General features: G+C 34.9%; 1 protein-coding gene across 3 annotated transcripts in view; it reads right to left on the minus strand.

Annotated features, from left to right (window-relative positions):
- Window positions 1-22,719, minus strand: part of ADGRL4 (adhesion G protein-coupled receptor L4) — a 118,462-nt gene that overhangs the window by 18,614 nt on the left and 77,129 nt on the right. For all 3 annotated transcript variants that reach the window (XM_024734673.1, XM_024734672.1, XM_024734674.1), the window contains 5 exons: window positions 21,035-21,240; window positions 15,301-15,474; window positions 13,880-14,083; window positions 11,574-11,794; window positions 11,378-11,444 (listed from right to left, as the gene is read on the minus strand). In XM_024734673.1, coding sequence (XP_024590441.1) covers window positions 11,378-11,444; window positions 11,574-11,794; window positions 13,880-14,083; window positions 15,301-15,474; window positions 21,035-21,240 — 872 coding nt within the window. The remainder of the gene's footprint in view (window positions 1-11,377; window positions 11,445-11,573; window positions 11,795-13,879; window positions 14,084-15,300; window positions 15,475-21,034; window positions 21,241-22,719) is intronic.

Below are 22,719 nucleotides of genomic sequence, written 5' to 3' on the forward strand. Positions count from 1 at the left end.
ATACAGATGAACTTATATACAAAACAGCAAGAGACACACACACAGAAAACAAATTTATGGGGGAGGATAAATTAGGAGGTTGGGATTAACATATACACACTACTATATATAAAATAGATAATCAACAAGGACCTACTATATAGCACAGGGAACTATATTCAATGTTTTGTAACAACCTATAAAGGAAAAGAATCTGAGTATATACAAATATACATATATATAATATATGTATAACAATCACTGTTCTGTACACCTGAAACACGACATTGAAAATCAACTATATTTCAATTAAAAAAGTGATATGCTATAATGACTGTTTCACATGTTATCTCTTCTGAGAAGTCTTCCCAAAATAACCCCATTTCCACGATGATGATTTCTTTCTTTAAATTTCCTTTGGAGAAAAGAATTAACATTTTTGACTAACTACTGTACTTGGTGCATCATTTATTTATTCATCCAACAATATTACTTGAGTGATTACTACTCGGCAAACTTCAAGGATAATATAGTGAGAGAAAATCCATAAGGTTTTACTCTTATAGAGCTTACAGTCTCCTGAGGGAGACGGATACGAATCAGTTATTGATCAGTCATTCAAACTAACTCCCGTGTAATTATAAATGGAGGAAATTCTTCAAAAAGAAAAAAAAAAAAAGGGCTTCTTTGTAGACATATAACAAAAAGATTCATTATAGACCAGTGAGTCAGGGATGACTTTCCTCAGAAAGTGTTGTTTGAATTGATATCTGAAAGGAGTTAACTGGATGAAGGACAGACAGAGGAAAGCCACGAGGAGTGTTTTAGTGTGGAGGTGCTGACATGGGCAGCTACATAGAACTTCTGAGAAACTATAAAGCAGCCAATGTTATTAAAACACAAAAGCCCACGGGAGGGTCATGAGAGATGAGGCGGATCAGCAGACAGGGGCCGGAACATCCAGTGCCTGCAAGGGACAGTGTCCACTTTATCCCTGTTTGTTGAGGCCCAGTATTTGTTACTCCTGTTGCCCAGTGCTCTGCTCAGTTTAGAATTTACTTGAGTTTTTTGTTTTCATCTTATTAAGATAAGCTCAGATATGTTTGGCAAGCTCCACCTCCAGCTTCTGCCATGGCTCCTGGGGTACCGTGTGAGAATCATGTGTGTAGTGACCATTCTAACTTTCAAATGTGCCTAAATATGGAAGATAACCAGCAATATGCCACCTCTTTCCAGACCTTATCCAGATATGATGTAAGCATCATCTTTCACCCAAATACGCTCAGGCACAGGTGGCTAAGGACAGTCACCTCCTTCGTATATCGGGGTAGTAGAAGAAGGATTCAAAATGTCTATCATTGGGAATCTATTATTATCATTCAAAATGTCTATCAGGCACGTGGTGCTCTGTTCCAAATAAGTGTTACTCTGTAGAAAAAAAATTACTTTTGAAAACGGCTTTTTGAATAGAGCTGTCTGGAATACATCCAGACTATCTGTATTCCATATACTGATCTATAGTCTGGTATAGTCAGGATTTCAGGTAGGATCTTTTGATTAGTTGTTAGATATGCTTGGCAAGTATTTAGATAAAGCAATACAAAATGGGGAAAGAGACATCTATAGTAGATGAGATCTCCATCATTTTCAGTGAAAAATAATTTGTTTTGACATCTTCACTAAGTAAAACAAAGAATTGAAAGTTTATGAATAATTTTTAGAAGGAATGTAGTTGCTGCGTCTCTGACGACCCACCTTGAAACCATTTGTGGAATCTGGGAGATGGAAACAAGTTTTTCATGGACCTAACAAAGATCTACTCCCTTTGGTCTCTTGGGCAAGGCAAGATGAAAGAATATATGACAGGGAAACAGCACAGAATGTAAACTTGGAAAGCATGAGCTTGCCTCTACCATTCAGTAGGTGGGTGACCCTGAGTAAACTTCTTAATCTCTATAAGCCTTAAAATAAATTCCCACTTATTTGAAATACAGTCAGAATGGTGGCTCTTACCCAAATGAGTGTGAATGAATCTCTAATGAATAAAGGTTGTGCACTAACACTGAACAACTCGGGCTCTATTTTTGAACAGAAACCATCAGGAGGCATGTTTTTTTCATCAGAAGGAATTGTTAAATGTTCCTTTCTTGGGAAGCCCTGAAACTAGACACAACATTTTTATATGAGAAACAGAAATCAAGACAGACCCATGCAGATAGTCCGTTCTCTCAGAATGAGTAGTTTATATTTTGCAGAGAGTACTGAAGGGGACAGAGGGACATGATACATACTTACAGGGAAGATTAAATATTTTCAGATGTGTAGAACAAGAGCTCAGCAAATGCTAACAAAGACCGATTCAAATAAGGGCTCACTCTTGTTGCAGACCAACTTGGGTAAGGATGCTGTGTTACACTAAGAGGATGAGCAGAAGTAGAAGAATGATCAGAATATGTAGTGTGCTCTTGGCTAAGGTTAAGGATTTTTATGTATTCTTGCTGAGTAGTAGCTTGAAGATTTCACCTGTTAGCTACATAAGAAAGTACATAATTAGCTTTAGCTTAACCGGTTCTCAAGGAATTGGTACACTTCTTTAAAAAGCTATAAATAGTAGAACCCCCATAGGTATTTATAAATAGATAAGTCAAGATTATAGTTACTAGATTTAGTGAAAATCTAGTAAAACATTATCTCTTATTACATGCTATTCCTACCTTAATTTCGATGTATTACTGAAGCTTTTGGGAAGATTAACTGAGATGCTAAAAGGGTTTTGTAAAGATTAAAAGACTACACAAACATAAAGTGAACAATAATTCTAACCGACTGTCTTGCTCTACCAACGTCCCTAGTGTTTCCCTCTCACCATTTCATTATTTAACATCCCTCAATGTAAAGCTGCATTTATACGAAAATACCAGGGATGAATTTCACCTTGGCTGGTGAAATTCTAATTAAGCTGGTTATTTCTTATTGGGCTTGAGAGACCCAAGGGGTTTCTTTTTCGATATTTTTTTGGATTGATAAGTTTTATGAAGTTATTCAAATTTTATGAAATTTTTTAGAACAAGTTCCAAGAAGATTATCTGTGAAGGTATTTCCGGTAAGAATATAACTCCCATGAATGGGAATACATTGGAAACTACAAATGTATTATTTATGTTAAGTTCTTTTTTAGCACCACTTTTCCTTTTCTTAAATTCCAGCTACCTGTTTCAAGAAGGTCAGAATAATATGAAAAAGTAGCTAAATGTTATAGGCTCTGAAGTTCTTATTAATACATAATATGGAGAAGAGGGTAGAATACTGAAGTGCCTTGAACCACAGAGGTCACTAAAGATGCATCTAACAAATATGATGCCATTAAATTAACACATGTAATTAAAATGTTATCCATGTAATTAAAATTGTTATCCACAATTTAAAATTTACAATGAATAGTGTTTCTAATATAACTTCAATGGAGTCATCTAAAGGACATTGCCCAAACTATGATTTTAATTCTCTTCCTTATATTTGTGCCATTTAAAGAAAGCTGCAAATGCACTCCTATAAAAGATACTTAAAAACCAAGTCTACACTAGTAGCTCCCAGTCAAGAGATTTAGGAGTATTGCCCCCCATGGGACATTTGGTTGTGTCCGGAGACAGTTTTGGTTGTCATACCCAGGTGGTGATGGTGGAGCTGGTGGTGATGATAGAAGTCAGAGATGCGGCTAAACTTCCATACAGCACAGGTGCCACAACAAAGATTTGGTCCTATGTGTTAATGATGCCATTGTTGCAGAATCTTGGTCTATCATAATTCTTCCTTTCAGTTTATATATTCCTATTTAGCCATTAGACACCACAGTAGATAAAATTATCTAGTGTTGGCAAAAATGTCAGAAAACAGACATTCTTATATATTGTCAATGGAAGTATCAATTGAAGTAAGTGTTTCGGAGGCAATTTGGAAATTTAAAAATCTGCCTCTACTTGCATTTGTACCTTTTTTAAAAATTGAAGTTTAGTTGACTTACAATACTACATTAGTTTCAGGTGTACAACAGAGTGATTTGATATTTTTATACATTATGTACTATACAAAGTTATTACAATATTATTGACTATATTCCCTGTGCTGTACATTATACTTCTAAAAGGCACTTCATAACAAATTTATATAATGGGTATATGTAACTGTATTGAAACGATTCTCTTGCAGTATGATTTGTAAGAAGAAAATCAATAAGAAAGTGATTAAATAAATTAGATCATACTCATAATATGCAATGATAAAAAATGGTAGAATTGTATGTTCTAACAAGGAAGGATGAATATGATACATTGCAGGTTATAAATAATTTGGGTTATTTGAATTTATAATCAAATTTCTTGCTTACATTTATACATATGTATATGCATATTTATGTGCGGTATATATGTATTTGTGTGTGTGTCTGTATGCATAGCAAAGGTCTGGAAAGATACAAAGTAAATATTAAGCAAAAGAGTAGTCAGTCATGAAGAATATGAGTATGTTTTGAAATGTTCACTTTTTACTTTACATAGTCTTGTAATATTTACATTTCTTTCAAGCTTGGGCAATTTGCGAAATTTAAAAAAAAGTAATAAGAATACATCACATAATAATAAATATACATAGACATGTTCTGTTTTGTAAGGCTTATGTGAGGAATTCAGTTTTGAGTAGTTTTAATAGTTATTTCCTAGTGAAAGGGAATTAAGAGATTGTAGACACAATTTAGAACAATTAGAGGAGACCATCACAGAAAACTGAGTGGAATTCTGGGCAACCTAAAAAGACATGGGTAAAGGAGCAATATAGAAACACTGAATTATAAGAGTTGTGATTTAAATTGAAATGAAAGCTCTCATTTTTTAAAGAAAATGCCTTATTTGGACACAGCTTAATTAGTATTTGCCTCAATCCAGCAAATTAAATTCTTCAATACTGAACATATCTATGAGAAACTTCAATTTCTACTTAAAAGTTAAATTATTTTCACAAACTCTTTATATTTGTGTACTTGAATCTAATCATTTGCACAGTTTTAGTTGAAAGAATTCAGCATGAAAGATTAAAAATACTGAAGAAAAGAAATAAATTATGTAAATTATCTTCAGTTTGCAGCTTGCTTTACAAAGATTTAGAAATCTCTTTCTTGTACAGCTCAATCTTTCAAAAGCATGGCTAGGTCTTTTCATGTATAGTTATAATCTTAACATTCTAAATGCAGTGATTCATAGATAGAATCAGTGGGGTCAGTGGTTCACACTTCAGAATTCTAAGAGATCCTTAATATTAATGAGTAAACACCTGAGGAGTACTTTTATTTGATCAATGCCAAAAATGTTGCTGCTCAAATACCTAAGTAGTTAACACTTAACAGAGTAAATTGAAAGCTTGAATCTTCCTTTGAAACAACATACCTAGGGGTAGAAAAAGCCACCAGTGCGAACTAATTCAGTGCTTATTCATTTACATATTATCTTAAAGGCATCATCATTATAACTCCAAACCAGACATGCCCCAGGGCTCCATTCATAAAAACAAGCAAATATCATTTACTGGGAATTGGTTCTTACTCTACAGAAGAAATACAAGGATTCCATGTAAGAATTAAACCCATTGCCAGTTGTTCGATAAAAATGTCTTTTCCAAGTACAAGTCTTCCCAGATTTGCTCAGAGAAAGCTGAGAAAGCAATTTTATCTCTCATTTAAAGCCAGGCATAACAAAGTCACCACTAATTATCTATTTAAATTTGAAGGCTCACTTACTTTTTTATCTTTATTCTGGAAAGTAAATACTATTTATTCTATTAAATTTCTATTGCTTCTCTTTAAGACATTTCACACTTTGTTTCATTTCAGTTAACGTTTTCCAGCAGAGTGTACTAGAGACTTTTAACAAATTCCATGTACAAGCACGGTTATCATAATAATATCTTGCTATAATTAAACAAATGCTGTCATATCTTCACCAATATTTAAAAAATTAGGACCTATGTTTATATATATGTATACAGACACACACACACACACACACACACTATACTGGCCAAACCTACAGTACCTTGCATATAAAATTTTGCTGTGCAAATTATGGTTTTAAAATTAGTGTTTTAACTTAATTTTTAATACAAAAGGTAAAGCTAAGAAAGCCAAAGATTGTCCTCCAAATTATTGTGTATTTTCCTTTTTTAATTTTTAAAGAATAGATGCTTTTTCTAAAAAAATTGTTTTGTATTTACTGTATCTTTGTTGTGTTGGGCTGGCATCATTATCTTCATCTTACATGTTAGGAATCCAGAACACAGAACAGTCATAAAGCTTAAGAAAGATCACAGGGTGTTTCTTCTTGCCTTATTTATTACCATGGTCTTTATTAATGGATCAATTAAAATACACAGATCATTATTAAGGATTTGCTACCATCTGTGTTCTGGGGTGATCAGTAAGAGGGCTGGTAGTTTTACAGTGTAGAGTCCACTCATACATAGAGAATGCATTGTGAATGTGGCTCTGTAGAAAATTCGTTTGCAACTCATTGGGCTGTGGCCCCTAAGGTCATGTAATAAGTGGCATTGATTATTGAACAAGTTATGGTCAGTGAATCAAGAGACTCACAGCTCTATGTTGGGTATTTGGATGTGGGAGATGAGTAGTGTAATGCAGACAGAAAATTATCATGTGAAACAAAACAAAGCATTAAAAGTACTATTTCGGGTTTGACTCAAAATTCTATGGGAGCAGGTTGAAGAAAGAGATTAGCTACAAATCTGGAAAGGTTTTCATGAAGTTGTGCAGTAATTAATGATAAGATTTCAGGCAGCAGAGCTTTACACAAGGTTGTAGGATTATTGAGTGCAAAGAACGAAGAAAATATCCAAGGAACGGCAAATATTCTAAAGAGGATAAAGTTCTTAGATGAGTTGTTTTGTGGAGATATGCAGTGTAAGAAAAGGCTGAAAATAGGCAGGGTTCAGCTAAAGTACTGAGAAACTTATACACCAGCCTATGGTATTTGGACTATAGGCAATGGGAACTATCGGCAACGGGATGAAGAAGGTAGGTCATAGACTCAACTTCATGAGCGTGTGTTCCAGCTCAGGTACTTACTAATTGTTCGGCAAACTGTGTAACCACTCTATGCCCCAATTTCTCCAACTTCAAAATAAAATAAACCACACACACACACACACACACACACACACATTTTTGAGTTGTTGAAGGATTAAACTAAATGTGCTAATATATGGAGAATGTTTAGCTTAGTACCAGGAATATACAAGAGCTTAATATTAATGTTCTTATTTTTCTTATTAATTGCTCTCATTATGTGAGCTGAGTTAGGAGCAGTTTTTTCTGGATAGATTAAGATGAAATGGTACAGAATGGCAGCAGAAACACAGATTAGAAGGCAACTGAAAAAGTGGCAAGTTAAAATGAAAAGGTGAGCTTTAGATTAAGACAGAACTAGTTTAAAGTTCTAGCCTCATTATTTATTTGTAGATATCAGTGCCTTGGGCCAATCACCTAACATTTTGAATCAAATTCTATTTTTCATTAACAATAAAATGGGATGATGACAATGTAGGTGATTTAAGGAGACTGAGTATTGAAGTATTAGCTGTCTGTTTTTAAAATTAGTAGCTGCTCAACAAACTGTGAATCTAAAAAAATCCCTTATTATTGTTGTTATTAATACTATAATCTTAATAAGGAATAACAATGACTCAAAGGGATAAAAAAAGGCCTGACTGTGAAAGTAGAGAAGAAATGGATAAGTTTATGGAGGTAAAAATTTGGTAAATAGTTAATGACATGTAGACTAGGGAGTGATGAGTCTATGAAAAGATGATTCTTGAATATTCTTAATAAAAGACAGATTATGATAATTTTGTGATTTCTGGTACTGCCTTATTTACATTTTGTCTGTGCCCTTTGTTTTCCTTCAAAAGGAATCTGGCACGCTTACAGGGCTGCTTGGGAGACACTTAAGTTCACACTAAGAATCCACTGTATGGAAAGTATACTCTGCTTCTCTCCCCATCCACAAACGAGTTCCTCATCTCCATGATGACTTCCTCTTCCACATCTCACTGGTATCATTTATATTTTATTATATGATATTCTTTGTCATTTGTTTCATCTTGCTTTCTCCTCATTGATACTATAGTGGGCAGGGGGTAATTCTTATATTTCCTTTGTTCTCCCATCATGCCCAGACCACCCAATTAACATGGTGACCTTAATGATATGGACTGGCATCCTGTCCTACCAGAATATCCCCAAACATAGGATGACAATTTTCAATTCAGTAAATCTGTATAGATGACTGTTGGGGTGGCATGGTTGATTCTAGGCTATGTTCCTTCATTGGTAAAGCTCAGCTCCTCTGCTGCTGGGGGCTGGAAGGGTCTGATCAGCTCTTTCAGATGGAGAGAGCTTCACGACATCACTTTGGTTTAGGTTGGTTCTTATTACTGCCAGTAATCTTGGCTTATGTGATGGCTTACATTTAGATGGTATATGCGATTTTTTTAGTGTTTATAGTATTTCATTTCCATCTTGGCCCCTTCCATTTTTCAGAGAGGGTCAGCCAGGCCACCATTCAACATCACCTGTGCTCAGCCTATCTTCTTGCTGTGTATAACTTCACTTGAGCTGACAATCTTCTGGGCAGCACTACAACTTTTCTTCCCCTCTCTAACTTTTTTGTGCTTATAGGATAGCTGAAGCCTTTGTGCGTTCGCCCCGTCATTTTATTCCCAGGCACACTCTATAATAATCCTTTTCCTCCCTGCTGTCAAGGGGATAGTCCAATAAGCATGCAGCCTGCAGAAAACTACAAGGAAGTCTAGGCTCTATGTTCACACTTGACCCAAAGTCAGGGGACATATGTCAAGCTGTCGTAAAAATTGTTCATATATTGCTCTTGTATATCAAGGAGACATGAAAATTCCACAGTCACATCAATCTGGGATCAAGATGAGAGTTTTACTCTTACTATTTCTGATTCCATTCTTTACAGACCTTTCGGAGTACTCCTTCACAATTTGAACTTGTCTTCATGGAGATGGGGGAGTACTTTTTTTTTTTTGACTGGCAGGGTAAGGAAAAGCTTTTCATAGAGAACAATGCACTCCCTCAAAGGCCAAGGACTCCTAACTCCGAGACACAACCCTCTCAGCCCCACTCTTTAGTCCCCTTACTGGGCTACAGCTGGTCCTACTGTTTCTTTGAAAGACCCATGGGAAGTGTCAGGTCCAAACTATTGGTGGCTCTTTTTCAAATGTCTGGGTGCTCAATATTTCTTTTACTTTATCTTTGAATGCAATACTATTCTGGGACAACAGGAAAACTTTTACTTAATGTTGTATCATGCAGCTGAATAATAATAGTAATAATAGGCCAGCATTAGCACAGAAATCCAGAGATCACTAGAGTAAAGGAATTCACTTTCATTCAATAATTACTTAAAGAATTTCTGCTGTTTTCAAAGATATACAAAAGATAAACAGTATTCAGTTTTAGACTCAACCTAAAGGCCTTATCCATTTCTTAAGTAGCCTGACCCTCTAGTTAAATGAATGATTATCATACAGAAACCAGATGGAAGATATATTGGTTCATTAATTTCAGACTAGGACAGTGTGACATTGTTCATTTAGGCTTCTAGGAAAGTTTACAGGACTCATTTTTAGATAAGCCCATCTAAAGTCTGTCCATCTTACTATAAGATAATCCAAAGTTATCTTTTCCCTTATAGAAGCAAAAGCAAAAAAATAATAATTTCAGGGAACACTTTCTATTTCTTACTTTAGAGAAATATGCTCCTATTTTTCCTGTTTTCAGGAACTTTCTAGCCCACTTTACTTTCCTCTAAACTCTAAGAATCACTGATCCAAACTGATCCAAAGAACTTTCACTTATACAAAACAATATGAGAGATGGTCCACTCTGTAGAGAAGGAATCAGTAAAATTAGAAAATTTAGACAGTGCTTTCACACAAAATACTCATATCAGGGCAACACATGAAAATATATGGATGGGACACATTCAGCCTCTATTCTCATGTGGGTTGAAAATTTTGGAAATCTAAATTAACTAACTCTGAAACTGTTTTAGCTGAAATCTTGCCAATGTTTTCTTTTTACATTACTAGATTCACTGTGAGAATTATAAACAATTTTCTGTGATGATTAGGAAATACAGTTACCGAATGCACTTTATTTCACCCACACCATTAAAAAGTAAACCTTGAAGAAAATTCTCTGCTTTGCATTTCAAGTCTTTCTCCATTTAGCAGCTTCCTCACACCCATAAAAACACATGGGGAGGGGCTTCCCTGGTAGCGCAGTCGTTGAGAGTCCGCCTGCTGATGCAGGGGACACGGCTTCGTGCCCCAGTCCGGAAGGATCCCACATGCCGCGGAGCGGCTGGGCCTGTGAGCCATGGCCGCTGAGCCTGTGCGTCCGGAGCCTGTGCTCCGCAACGGGAGAGGCCACAACAGTGAGAGGCCCGCGAACCACAAAGAAAAACAAACAAAAAAAAAAAACAAAAAAAGAAACACATGGGGAGAGGAAAAAAATTCAAAAAAGATAGCTAGCTGATGGTCAAAACATATGGGACAAAGTTGTCCAAAATATTGTCACAACTCCTCCATTGACAATTCATTCTATTGTAGAGCCTTGTCAGACCTCCCAGATTCATTGACAGACTATTATATTCAGAGAGGCTTTGAAAACTTACGGCACTTAGAAATGCTCTGGAGACACATAAAAATGTCTTTATTTAGACTGGAACATATAACACCTGCCAAATTTGTAGGTTTGAAACCACTTCCAATAAGAATTTAAAGGCCCTCTTCCCAGCTGAAATAGGGCTATCAATATATGACTTGCCTGCTCATGGGAAATAGTGGGTTCTTGTTTCTGATGTCGCAATTTAGTTTAAAATCACTTTCGTGATGACAGGGTACATAAGGATGATAAAACTATAAAGATGACAGTCTAATCTTCAAAGATCACTGATCATTGATAAAAGATTAAATAACGTAAACATCTGAAATGCCAGATTATCAGCTGGTTGGCAAACTCTCAGTATTGAAGTATGCTGAGATACTACTGATGAGTGAAAAATGCTTTTTCTACATGTAATGCAAAAATACAGCCTCCCAAGAGGGGCAAGTTAATTATAATAGCCTTGAGTTTAAAATGTATATTTCTCAATAGTGATGCAATATATGTCCAGTATTAATAAATGATTTATTGTAAAGTGCTCAAAATTATTTTTCCCCTCAAAGTAATGCCTGATTGTTGAGAATTTTAAGCACCCTTAAACTGTAACTTTTTTTGAATTCTAGCCTCAATTTTATATATACTTACAAGGATGATTAGACATGCTGGTCCTATAAAACTCCAAATAAAGTTGTTTTCTGTGCTAAGCCAACATCTGAAAAGTAAATAAGAGATAAAATCTACGTATATGCTTGTACGTACTTCAACAAAGCAAAATTTTCAATGATATACAAAGCTTATTCAGAATTGCATTCCAAATATTTATGAGATCATCTTAACTTACACTTTGGTGGTGCCATAATACCTATATCCTAATGATGCTGAAAATCCAACTACCACAGCTGGGCTGAGATAGCCAAAGATATAAAAATTCTTGTGCAAAAATCCCTTGTTGTAGATGACTCCTACAACAATGAGATAGAGGTGGATGCCTTCAATGCACATCCATGCAAAGGCAGCTAAAAAGAAGTAATGCAGCAGCCCGGCAATGATGGAACAGAAGAGCTAGAAAGCAAAGAAAGAAACCATAAGCAATGTTTACTTTAACATTATTGTAACATAAAATCTTGACTTTCTCCATAAATTATGCCATTTTATATAATGCTTGGTCACATTAAAATATCCTTGTCAAGTGTCAGTTTTTTAAATTGTACCATTTCCAACTGATTTAAAAGAACTGTGCTTCATCAATGTGAAACATTCACCAGTCCTGTAATAGACCTAAGTTGCTGTTCTCGTCCAGAGATTTATACTTTTTATACACTTACATTATGTGATAAATTGTGGATTAGTCACATGATTATCTCACAGTAACTGTTATGATTTGAGTTGATTTCTGTTTTGGAGCTGCCTTTACTTTCCTTTATCTTAATCATGCTCAAAGAATGAAAATTACTGCTAATACTATGTTAAACAAAACATTATAAATAATTAAGAGAAGGCACTGAAGTTACAAAACAGGCAAATGATGATATATTTTACAAAAATATCCATTATATGATCACTTGAAGTTACAAGATTATCAGGTAAATTTGAGATGGATTTCAGTTAAATATCATTTATTAGTATTGACTTCACACTTAGAACTAGAGTTAGGCTTATAGGAAATAACAAAATGTAATAGTTATACACTTCTGTAGTAACAGAACTAACACAATCTATTACTGGTGGGATAACACAACATTTACATACTGCACTTAATAAAATAGAGTATAATTGAAACATAATGAGATTACCTACTAAAATATATTCGAGAGTACTATATAAGGTTGGGGATGGTGATTAAAATTTGGGAAACACTGCAGTGAGGAAGTGAGATTTGAAATACGGCTTTAAAATGGGAAGAATTTGATAGGTGAAATAGAATTGAAAATAAACACTGGTGAAATAGAATTGAAAATAAACACTGTAACGAATAGTTTTGTGGTGAGGATGATGGTGGGGTGAAGCTGAAGGAGGAACTGGGCTTTGGAGGATAGTGGGAGGTACACAGAATTGACACGTGTTATAAATACCACTGCAAAACAAACAAACAAACAAAAACATACGGAGTTTACAGTCTTCTGTAGGCTATTTAAAATAGGTGCTTTGTGGCATCTACTTCAGAAGAAAACCTTGATAACTGATGGTTAGTCTCAGTACTTGAAAGATGACTAGTAAGAATGGAAATATGGAGGCAATTTAATGTTTTGTGGCCATGTTGATGCACTTCTCTGGTCTCCAGCTGCAGGGCAGGCTGCAGCTGCTATACAGGAAAGCCACTGATGTGCTCACGTTCCCTGATGGCTGCTGACAGCCACTGACTGAGCACAGCAAGACATTCCTGTTCTTGAGAGACCTGCCAGGTGACTTTGGCTGAGGGTCTTCTCAAAGGACTCCTTGACAGGCAAACTGGGCTTTCCTTAGAACTGCACTGCTGTGTAAAGCGCTTCTACTCACTCTTCCTTTCACCTTTCTTTCCTTCACTCAGGCTCAGGCCTGCATCTTGGTCTGATGGCTCTCCAAGTCTCTCTCTTCCCATTTTCTCTCACAGCCATTTCGCTTAATAAATTTATTGATTGTTTTATCCCACTTGAGTGTCTGCTTCGAGGATGACCCAGACTAGCTCAAGATGGGAACTATTTGATAAGGCTCTAAATCAATAATGGTGGAAAATGGTTAGAAAAGTGCCTTTACTAGGTTGAGCTAATTCATCATATTTCAACCTATGAACCTTAGCCACTTTTGTGTTCCATCCCTGTCTTGAGATAAACATTTTTTCCAACTCTCTCTCTCTCCCCTCTCTCTCCCCTCTTTTTGTTTAACGCCCATGGAAAAACAAACCAAAACAAAACAAAATAAGGTTATTTCTTCAGTTTGTTGACAAGTTTTTGCAGTTCATCATAATGAGGGCCACTGTGGTTAATGGAATTACTAAGCAAGTTGTTCAGATATATTAGCATTCTCAGACTTAGAAACACCTTAAGAACAAAGTATATCGAGTATTTGCCCCATTAAGCCCTTAATTCCAATTCATGTTTCTATGACATATATATTTAGGAAAGTAAAAATTTAGAAAATAAAAATAGAGAGTAAGGGAGATCTACATACCTTATTAGTATTTGTATTGATCCCAACAAGAAAAACAAGTTCAGCAAGGAATAGGCTACAGCAGAGATTTTTGTGAATTGTTGTCCTGGTGCTTTGAATTTCACTGAAGAACCAGAAGGTAAAAATGCATATGGCAAGGCAAATCAGTGAAATAATTATTCCTAGTTGAGTGATCCTTGTAAGAATATTATAATCTTTAATACCCTAAGGGAAAATAATAATACAACTGTTAAAAGAATAACTCAGTAGCTCGTCAAAAGAACTACAACATATAATGAACTTCCCTTTTTGGTGAAACATTAAACTGTTCCTAAAATGTAAAAATACAAACGTGCATTTAGATGAGAACATTTTGTACTTTTGAAAATGTTCAACATTCAGAAAATCTGATATAAATCAGGTAGCACTTTAAAAGTTCTGTAATTAGTGATTTTTTTTCCCTAAGCATAGTATATATTAGTACATGGTTTAACAATGTTATCACCATCAGTTTCTTGATATTAGAAAGGCAATTCATTATTGTAATGTGAAAATGGTTAATTAAAGCAGCTTTATCAGTGGTAAGAACAAGTAATTTCTATGCAGTAATTCATTTAAACACATTAAACAAAGGTATCAGAAATGCTGAATATGTAGAATAACAAAACAGTATAGTTGCGAGACTTTGAAATTGGAAAGGATGGTTTCACTCTAACCAGATGGTTTTAAGAGGCATCTTTATTTAACATTCAGAAAAAAAATCATCTTTGTTACTGACATTAGGGTTAGACAGATTTATTTAGTCATGATATGTATTTGATGGATTTTAAGTATTGTATGGAAATGAGCCTGTAATCTAAAGATTCCAATACAAGGATATAAAATAAAAACCTATATAATGTAAAAGCAAGATATTACTGATGTAAAATACATATTATGAAGCTATTCACCTTAGAAAGATTTTTCATGTTTAAAAATCTTGTGGGGTTCTACATTATTAAAACATGGTATTTTGTTATGAATGTGCTAATACTTATTGACCAGGTATCAAATATTTTTAATGAATTTGTCATCAGTAAAAATAAACTTTCAATACAAAGGCAAAAGCCCTTGAAGTCCATGATACTTTAAAATGTATAAATGGTCCTTAAAAGCTGCATTAAAAACTAAGAGTCAATGGATAGATATTTAATACACAATCTACTAGATATTATAGATTAGGTAAGTCTTACACTAAGAATAACCAAAGATCCAAACTAGATATGTCATAGAAGGCAGGTAAGAAAAGAAAGACTAAAAAAAAGGTAATGTTGAGATTGTATCAGTAAATTAAATATGCTATTTATACCCAAAGAAAACATATAAAAATTAAATATTCTCTTGAATGACATAAAGAAGAAGAAAAAACAGATTTATAAATATGAATTGGAAAATTGGCTTACAATAGAAGAACCAGAAGACATCAAAATTGCAAAATGTGTCAGGTGGTTACAGCTGCATGAGGTGTGGGTCACATTTGAGTATGTCACCTCACAGCCCTCCGAAGACCAGCTGCCATTCATGGTGTCAGGTAAGTAGTTCCAAAATGCACATTGACTCCTATACTTATCTGTGGTCTGAAAAAGAGACATTTTACTGACAGGAAAAAGAGAAAAATTTACACATACGACATCGTTTTGGTTATATTTAAAATACCATTTTGCATAGCAATATAATTAAAACCATGCCTAAAAAGTAAAGCATAAAATCAATGCTAATAAGTGAATGCTACTGTTGTGTGAAAAAACTGAAGTTTATACTGCAATCATGCTATATTTTATCAATCCTGTGTCACGCATTTGTGAGAATTATTGTCAATTGAGATCATGTAGGTCATTTAGAATGGTGCATGACATATCTCATTATCTTCGATACATGTTTATTGGATATACACTAGATATTAGTCATTGATCCAGGTGCTAAAAATACAGCACTGAACAAAACAAAAAAAGTGTTTGCGTTTTTTTTTTTTTTTTTTTTTTTTGCGGTAGGCGGGCCTCTCACTGCTGTGGCCTCACCCGTTGTGGAGCACAAGCTCCGGACGCACAGGCTCAGCGGCCATGGCTCACGGGCCCAGCCGCTCCACGGCATGTGGGATCTTCCCGGACCGGGGCACGAACCCGTGTCCCCTGCATCGGCAGGCGGACTCTCAACCACTGCGCCACCAGGGAAGCTCCGTGTTTCCGTTATTGACCTTACATTCTAATGAGGAGATAAGAAATTATTAAACAAAATAAATAAGCTAGGGAAAGGAGAACAGAAGTAATCTGAGGAGGCTTTTCCTAAGAAATGACATTTAAGCAAATACTTCAATTAAGTGAGAGTGTGAGTCCTAAAGACTTGGGAACAGAGGGTTCCGTACAGCTTGAATAGAAAATGGAAAACCTCTGAAGTGAGACTCAATGAAGGTCTTCCAGAAACATCTAGATGCCAGTGCAGTTCAAGCAATGAATGAGGTAAAGGGTACTGAGTGTAAGATCAGAGATAGACAGGGGCTGATCAAATAGACTACAGGAAGGTTGTTCAATAAATAGCAGAGTTCTCCTTATCATATATTAATATTAACTAATCATAACACAATACTTAATGCACTGTAAGTTTTAATAAGTTACTCATAGAATGCTGTATACCTATGCTTGTGTCTTGTAGAAATAAAAACTGTTTACAATTATATAACAATTTATAGTTAACTAGGTGCTTTCTTACCTACTTTGTTTAATTTGATCCTCAAAAGAGCCCTGTGAGTGGGTATTGTGTTGAGAGACCAAGAGATGTCAAAAAAAATATGCAAGACTAATCATTGATAAGTGGAGTAAAACAGAACCAAATGCAAATCTTCAGACAACTATTCATTAAAGAAAATATTAGTTGAGTATCAAATATAGGCACTGTGCTAGGAGCCACGGATTCTTAGTTGAAAAGATAAAGCATCTGCCCTCAAGGATGACAGAAGCCCAGATGATTTTAATACAATTAGACAGTTGCTTTAATGGCCTATATAGAAAATCCAACACTTAGATCAATAGTTGGAGCACTGGCCATTTCGATTGGAGTAAGTCTAGGAAGACAGTGATTGAACTAAAATTGGAGAGATGACAAGAAATTTTTCAAAGAGGTCACGCTATGTGAAGAAAATTGAAACTCTACATCCAGTTGCCCCAAAACTGCCAGGAAAATACCCAATCCCACTCTTGTTAAAAAAACAAACACACAGATAAGCTAGAGGAGCCAGAAAGACTCTAGAATTGAGGAACTAGAGTCAGCTGAGAGTGCATCACTCAAAAAACAGGGGTTAAGTGAGGGTCTGTCTACATGCTGAGCACCCACCATTGCCCACCACTTTCTTTTTATCCTCCTAATCCTTGTAGTGAGCTTCTGTCTTTAGGCATGAGACTAAAAGGTTTCTGAGAAACTAAAGGCCGAAGAGAAATGACTTTTAGGTAGTGATCTTCAGGATCTTCCAGTGCAATGGCCAGAAACTAGCCTGATGATAACCCTATAGGGAGGCACACCACTGCCACAAGCCACCTGAACACACAATCATCTTTCAAATGTCTCATTATTAGATATGGATGGATGGCCATGAACCACCAGACCTCCGAGGACACACTCTACCATGAAAGACAAAGAACAAAAAGCCAACAAGCCAAACAGAGGAAATCACGAGCAACATAATGTAGGGAGTAGAACACAGGTTTTTTTTTAAATATAAATACTACCACAGAGAAATACTGCACCCATGAAACAAAAGTAGAGTTCAAAAAATAAGGGTGCTCTGTTATAATTAAGTATAAAGTAGAAATAAAATATGTTAGCAGGAAAAAAAAATGTAAAGGAAAACTTAAAATGAAAAAAAAAAAGACCTTAGAGGCTCAGTTGGAGAGTCCAATATTTACATAAGAATAACAAGAGAAGAGACCAGAGATACTGGAGAGGAAGAAATTAGCAAAGAAATAATAATAGAAAATTCCCTAAAACTGAAGACCATACATTTTCAGACTGAACAGACTCACATAAATGCCTAGTACAATTAATAAAGAAAGATCCACACCAAGGTTCATCTTTGATTGAATCCTGAGAATAAAGATAAGATCTCAAAAGTTTGAGAGAAAGAGACAGATCACTTGCAAAAGAATGCAAATTTTAAGTAAAATATTAATTGCATGAAACTTCCCCAGGTTAACCTGGAAAGCTAGAAAAAATGAGCAAGGTCTAGAAAATTCTGAAGAAAAAATTATTCACAATTTATAACTCTATACCATGGAATTTATCTAAGTGTACGGATAAGATAGAAATATAGTATATACTTAGCTAAAAAGGTAATGCAAGAGCTCAAAAACTTGACTTTCTGGGCACCTTTCTCAAGAGACACTGGAGAATATGCCACCAAAATATAGAGATAAACCAAGAAAGAGGAATCGTTGGTTCAAGGAAACATTGAATCTGACACAGAAGAGAGGAGAGTTGCATGCCCAGGATGACGGTGACAGAGACGTCCAGGCTGATAGCTATACAGAAGGCAAAGGGTAGACCATCCAGACAGGATCAAGTTCACAGAGGCCTAACAAGGATGTCTCCAGAACATTAATTTAGCTGATAATCTTATGTATTTGAATGTTTTATAAGGAGATTTATAGTACTGTCAGAAAGTTTGGGGACTAATTAGTAATGGATAAATAGAAATCTAAGCAGCTAAATTAAGGAAATTTACTAACACCAGGAAAATTGTTCAGCCTCATGATTCAGCTGTGTATAACACATTGAAAACTGATTTAACCCAAAATTTGATGAAGCATGGGAGGATGAATAGTTGGGGGAGTGTGTGGATCACAGAGGAGGACATGTATAAGAAAATTAAATCCACATTTTCTATAGATGAAGGCAATAGATCATATCTATTTTTTAAAAGCTTAAAAAAATAAGAGGAGTTATTAAGTTTGGGGTGAAAGAGATAGAGGGTCAATGGAAAATGCTCTCCCATTTTGTAGGAGGCCAGAAACTTCAGCCTATTTGTTAGCTGAGACACTGGGACCAATGTGGAGACATCCAGGAAAGTTGAGGTAATGGACAAAGCTTAATTTCTTGGGAGGTAGGTGGGGGAGTGATTCAGAGAACAGCATCAGGCAGGAGAGTATCTTAGCTGTGGAAGAATGGATTCTGGAGAAAAACTGTGGGTATGAAACTTTGTTCTACCAGTTGTTACTGAGTGACCACGGGCAAGGCATTTAATCTTTCAGAGTCTCAGTATCCTCATCTGTGAAATGGAGATAACAGTACATACCTCATAGGGTTCTTGTGGGAGTTAAATAACTTAGAGCAAAGCATGTTTCCATATAAGCATTATTAAAGTATTGGTTGCTATAATTATTATCGTTATTATTATCTGTATTATTATAACAACTATAATTAATATTCCTCTAAAGTAATGAAGTATATACTAGTTGGTGAAGTTGCAATTATCAGGGAATCAGGAAGTGGAAGGTGTTACATATGAAATAACTTCGATTTTCCTAGAGAATAAAATGGTATCCAAATTTTATTCTCAGAGGGAAACAATTGATTAGGTAAATGTATTGTCAGAGGAAAGAGATGAAATTTCAGAGTGGTCATTGCTTTGAATGGGAAAATAATTTGAACAGAGAAGAAGATTAAGGACAATCAAGTTTTCTCATTAAGTATGGTGAAGAACTCTTGTGTAAATGTGTGTTTTGTTTTGTTGCTATGTCAAACAGAGATGGGAGAAGTGGGTTGTCCTTGGCACCTCTTCAGCTGCCAAAACATTCCACTGGTAAAAACTATAGAAAAACCATAAGACCATGTAAAAGAACAATGTTTGTTTTCTAGTATCAAAAGGTCATTTGCATTTAGCATCTGAAAATATCTAAATTTAGTTTCCATTCTTAAAACATTTCACACCTTCTTTTTCCCTCAACAGAATGCCCACCATTGTTTAGGTTTGACCTACTATTTACTTGCAATTTCTATACATTTTGTTTCTCTCTACATCAGATGTCTGTCTTTACAGTGACACATTTGTACTGTATGGAAGCATATAGAGTGGCCCCTCGATATTCACAGGGGATTGATTCCAGGGTCCCTGCGCATTCCGAAATCCACGGATACTCAAGTTACTTTCGTAAAATGGAGTAGTATTTGCATATAACCTATGCACATCCTTATGTATACTTTAAATCATCTCTAGATTACTTATAAAACTCAATACAATGTAAATGCTATGTAAATAGTTGACGGGCTGCAGTAAATTCAAATTTTGCTTTTTGGAACTTTCTGGAATTTTTTCCCTTGAATATTTTCCATTTGCGTTTGGTTGAATTCATGGATGTGGAACCTATGGATACGGAGGGCTGACTATATGTTCTTTTAATCCCCTGTTTCCCATAAACATGCAAATACAATTGCCCAGCTTCAAGGTTCTCCAAATAGTTTCTGAGGCACTTTAATTATGTACTAGGATTGAAATTCAATTGAAAGCCCAACAAACCATTAACTGTAAAAATGCAGCAAACAATATGATTTTGAGTTTCTCCTTCACTTTTAGGTCTATAAAAACCCTAAATACTTAGTTATTTCTAATCATTTTTTTATTGTATAGTTTTAATTATACATGGGTTTGAAAAAAGATTTAGAATAACAATAAAAGAGTAAAGTGTTCTCAGATAATTTCTTTATGAAATATTATGAACTTCTCTATGATTTTATTTTAATCGGCACCCAAATCCCTGCAAGTATTATTTTATATGACAATTAACCAAACACCTCCCTCATTATACAAGTAACATTTATCTCTTTAATACTTTTTTATAACTTCTTCCTTGAAGGGCCGGAGACTTCCAAAATGAACAATGTACTTAAAAATAAAACTAAATTGTAGCTTAATTTCAGATAATCAAATACATAAAATTCTTTGTTATTTATTATAAAATTTAAAGAGCGCTGAAAGTACAAAAATATTTTATAGAAAAATTAGTTGAAACCACTTTACTCTTTTATTTCAATTTTGAATTTGCATTTTTAAACTCAAGAACTCACATACAATTAAAGTGACACTACAAAAACATGTTCATTTCTCTGAATGCTTCACAATTATAATCAATAGTCAACAGAAACACAACTTACCTTTATGTGATTTAATGTAAATGTTATTTTTTCGAATTCATACAATGTGGGTGGGTTTGAGCTAATTGAGACTGAAATTACTGAAGAGATGACTCTTCCCTCCTCTTCAGCTTTATCATAACTTTGAGGTTCCAATAAGATGTTGTCAGACGATGAAAATAGAGGACCAATACTCTTATAATATAAAAATGCAACTGCAACACTGCCTGTCAATCAAATAAGTATATTCAGTGAAATTCTTAAAATAAACATAAAAATTGACCAAAGGGAGTCATACGAATTCCCAGATACTGAAATGTGGGTCATAATATATCTATGCTTACATCATCCAACCATATTAAGACATATTCTCTGACCTCTGTGACTCTGAAACTGATTGTGGACTGTAGCATTCCCTTGGCAGAGACTATATTTAGGAGAAAAATAGTCCTAGATAAATTTACATCCAAGTGCTGACTAAGAACCAAGGAGTAAAGTATATTCACTTGAAAAATAAAATTTTGACTTACTACTTTGCTGGGAAAATATATGAATTAGAAAGATATTGGGAGAAAATTATCACAGATTTACAGTATTAAGAAAGTTTAGAATTGAAAGAGTTGTGAGATGCCACTGAGTTCAACATCATGCCCACTGAAATGCTTCCTCTTTAAATTCATGACATATAGTTATGCCGACACAGCATAGGGAATTTATTGCCTTTCGAGGCAGCCATTTATCTGAACCCCTGACACTCCCCAAATGCAGCACGTCAGCACATAACCAGATACTAGAAATGTTACCTGATCAGTATAGACTATCACATGCCTATTTTTCCCTTAGCCTGGACACTATTTATTTGAGATCCTATTTTAACGGATCTCAAATTGCCTTGGTTTTTGAGATCATTATCAGCAGCTCATTATCACTGATATTAAGTGTGTGTGAACAACTCAACATGGACAACTATTATCTTTTAAAATTCCTGTTGTCACTTAGGTCACATTCCTTCTCTGTTGTACAGAATTACGGACAGTAAATTGAGGAATTTATATTCAGAATTTACTCTTGGAGTTAGAAGTTCTGGTTTTAGTCATTTCTCCTACTTGTGTGTCCCTGCGTAAACTTGAGTTTTCTCATGTATAACATGGTGGTAGTGATATTCCCTCCGGCTATTTACTAGGATAAGGTGGAGACCAAATGAAATTATACGAGAGAGTCTTCTATAAAATTTAAGATGCTATATTAATATGATTATTGTTATACTTATTAACTAGAAATGTTATATGTTTGCTTTAGATACTTGGACAAATTAGGAAGAACTCTATCATATTCATTTTCCCTCAAATTTGTGACACCAGCAAATAATTTGAAAAGCATAAATTAATCAAAATCATTAATACAAATGTTGATAATGTCATCAAAAACAAAGGTCTGTGATATAATGCTGGAACCATCCACATCACAATATCACACTAATAGCTAATATTCTTTGGATATGGTTATGTGAGCTAGAAGTTGCAAAAATGTGTCACTATTCACATTTTCTATCTTAGTATAAAAAGGCACCCCAAGATACTGCTAAGAGCCTTGCTGAAATTCAGATACATTACACATTTTCCTAAACTGCCAGCCCAGAAAACTTATATCAAAAAAATAATGTTAGTATAACATGGTTGGGCTAGTGAAATTGTGATGGCTCCAGA

The sequence above is a fragment of the Neophocaena asiaeorientalis genome, unplaced genomic scaffold (genome assembly GCF_003031525.2).
Source record: "Neophocaena asiaeorientalis asiaeorientalis breed wild unplaced genomic scaffold, Neophocaena_asiaeorientalis_V1.1 scaffold15, whole genome shotgun sequence".
In the NCBI taxonomy this organism is placed as follows: Eukaryota; Metazoa; Chordata; class Mammalia; order Artiodactyla; family Phocoenidae; genus Neophocaena; species Neophocaena asiaeorientalis.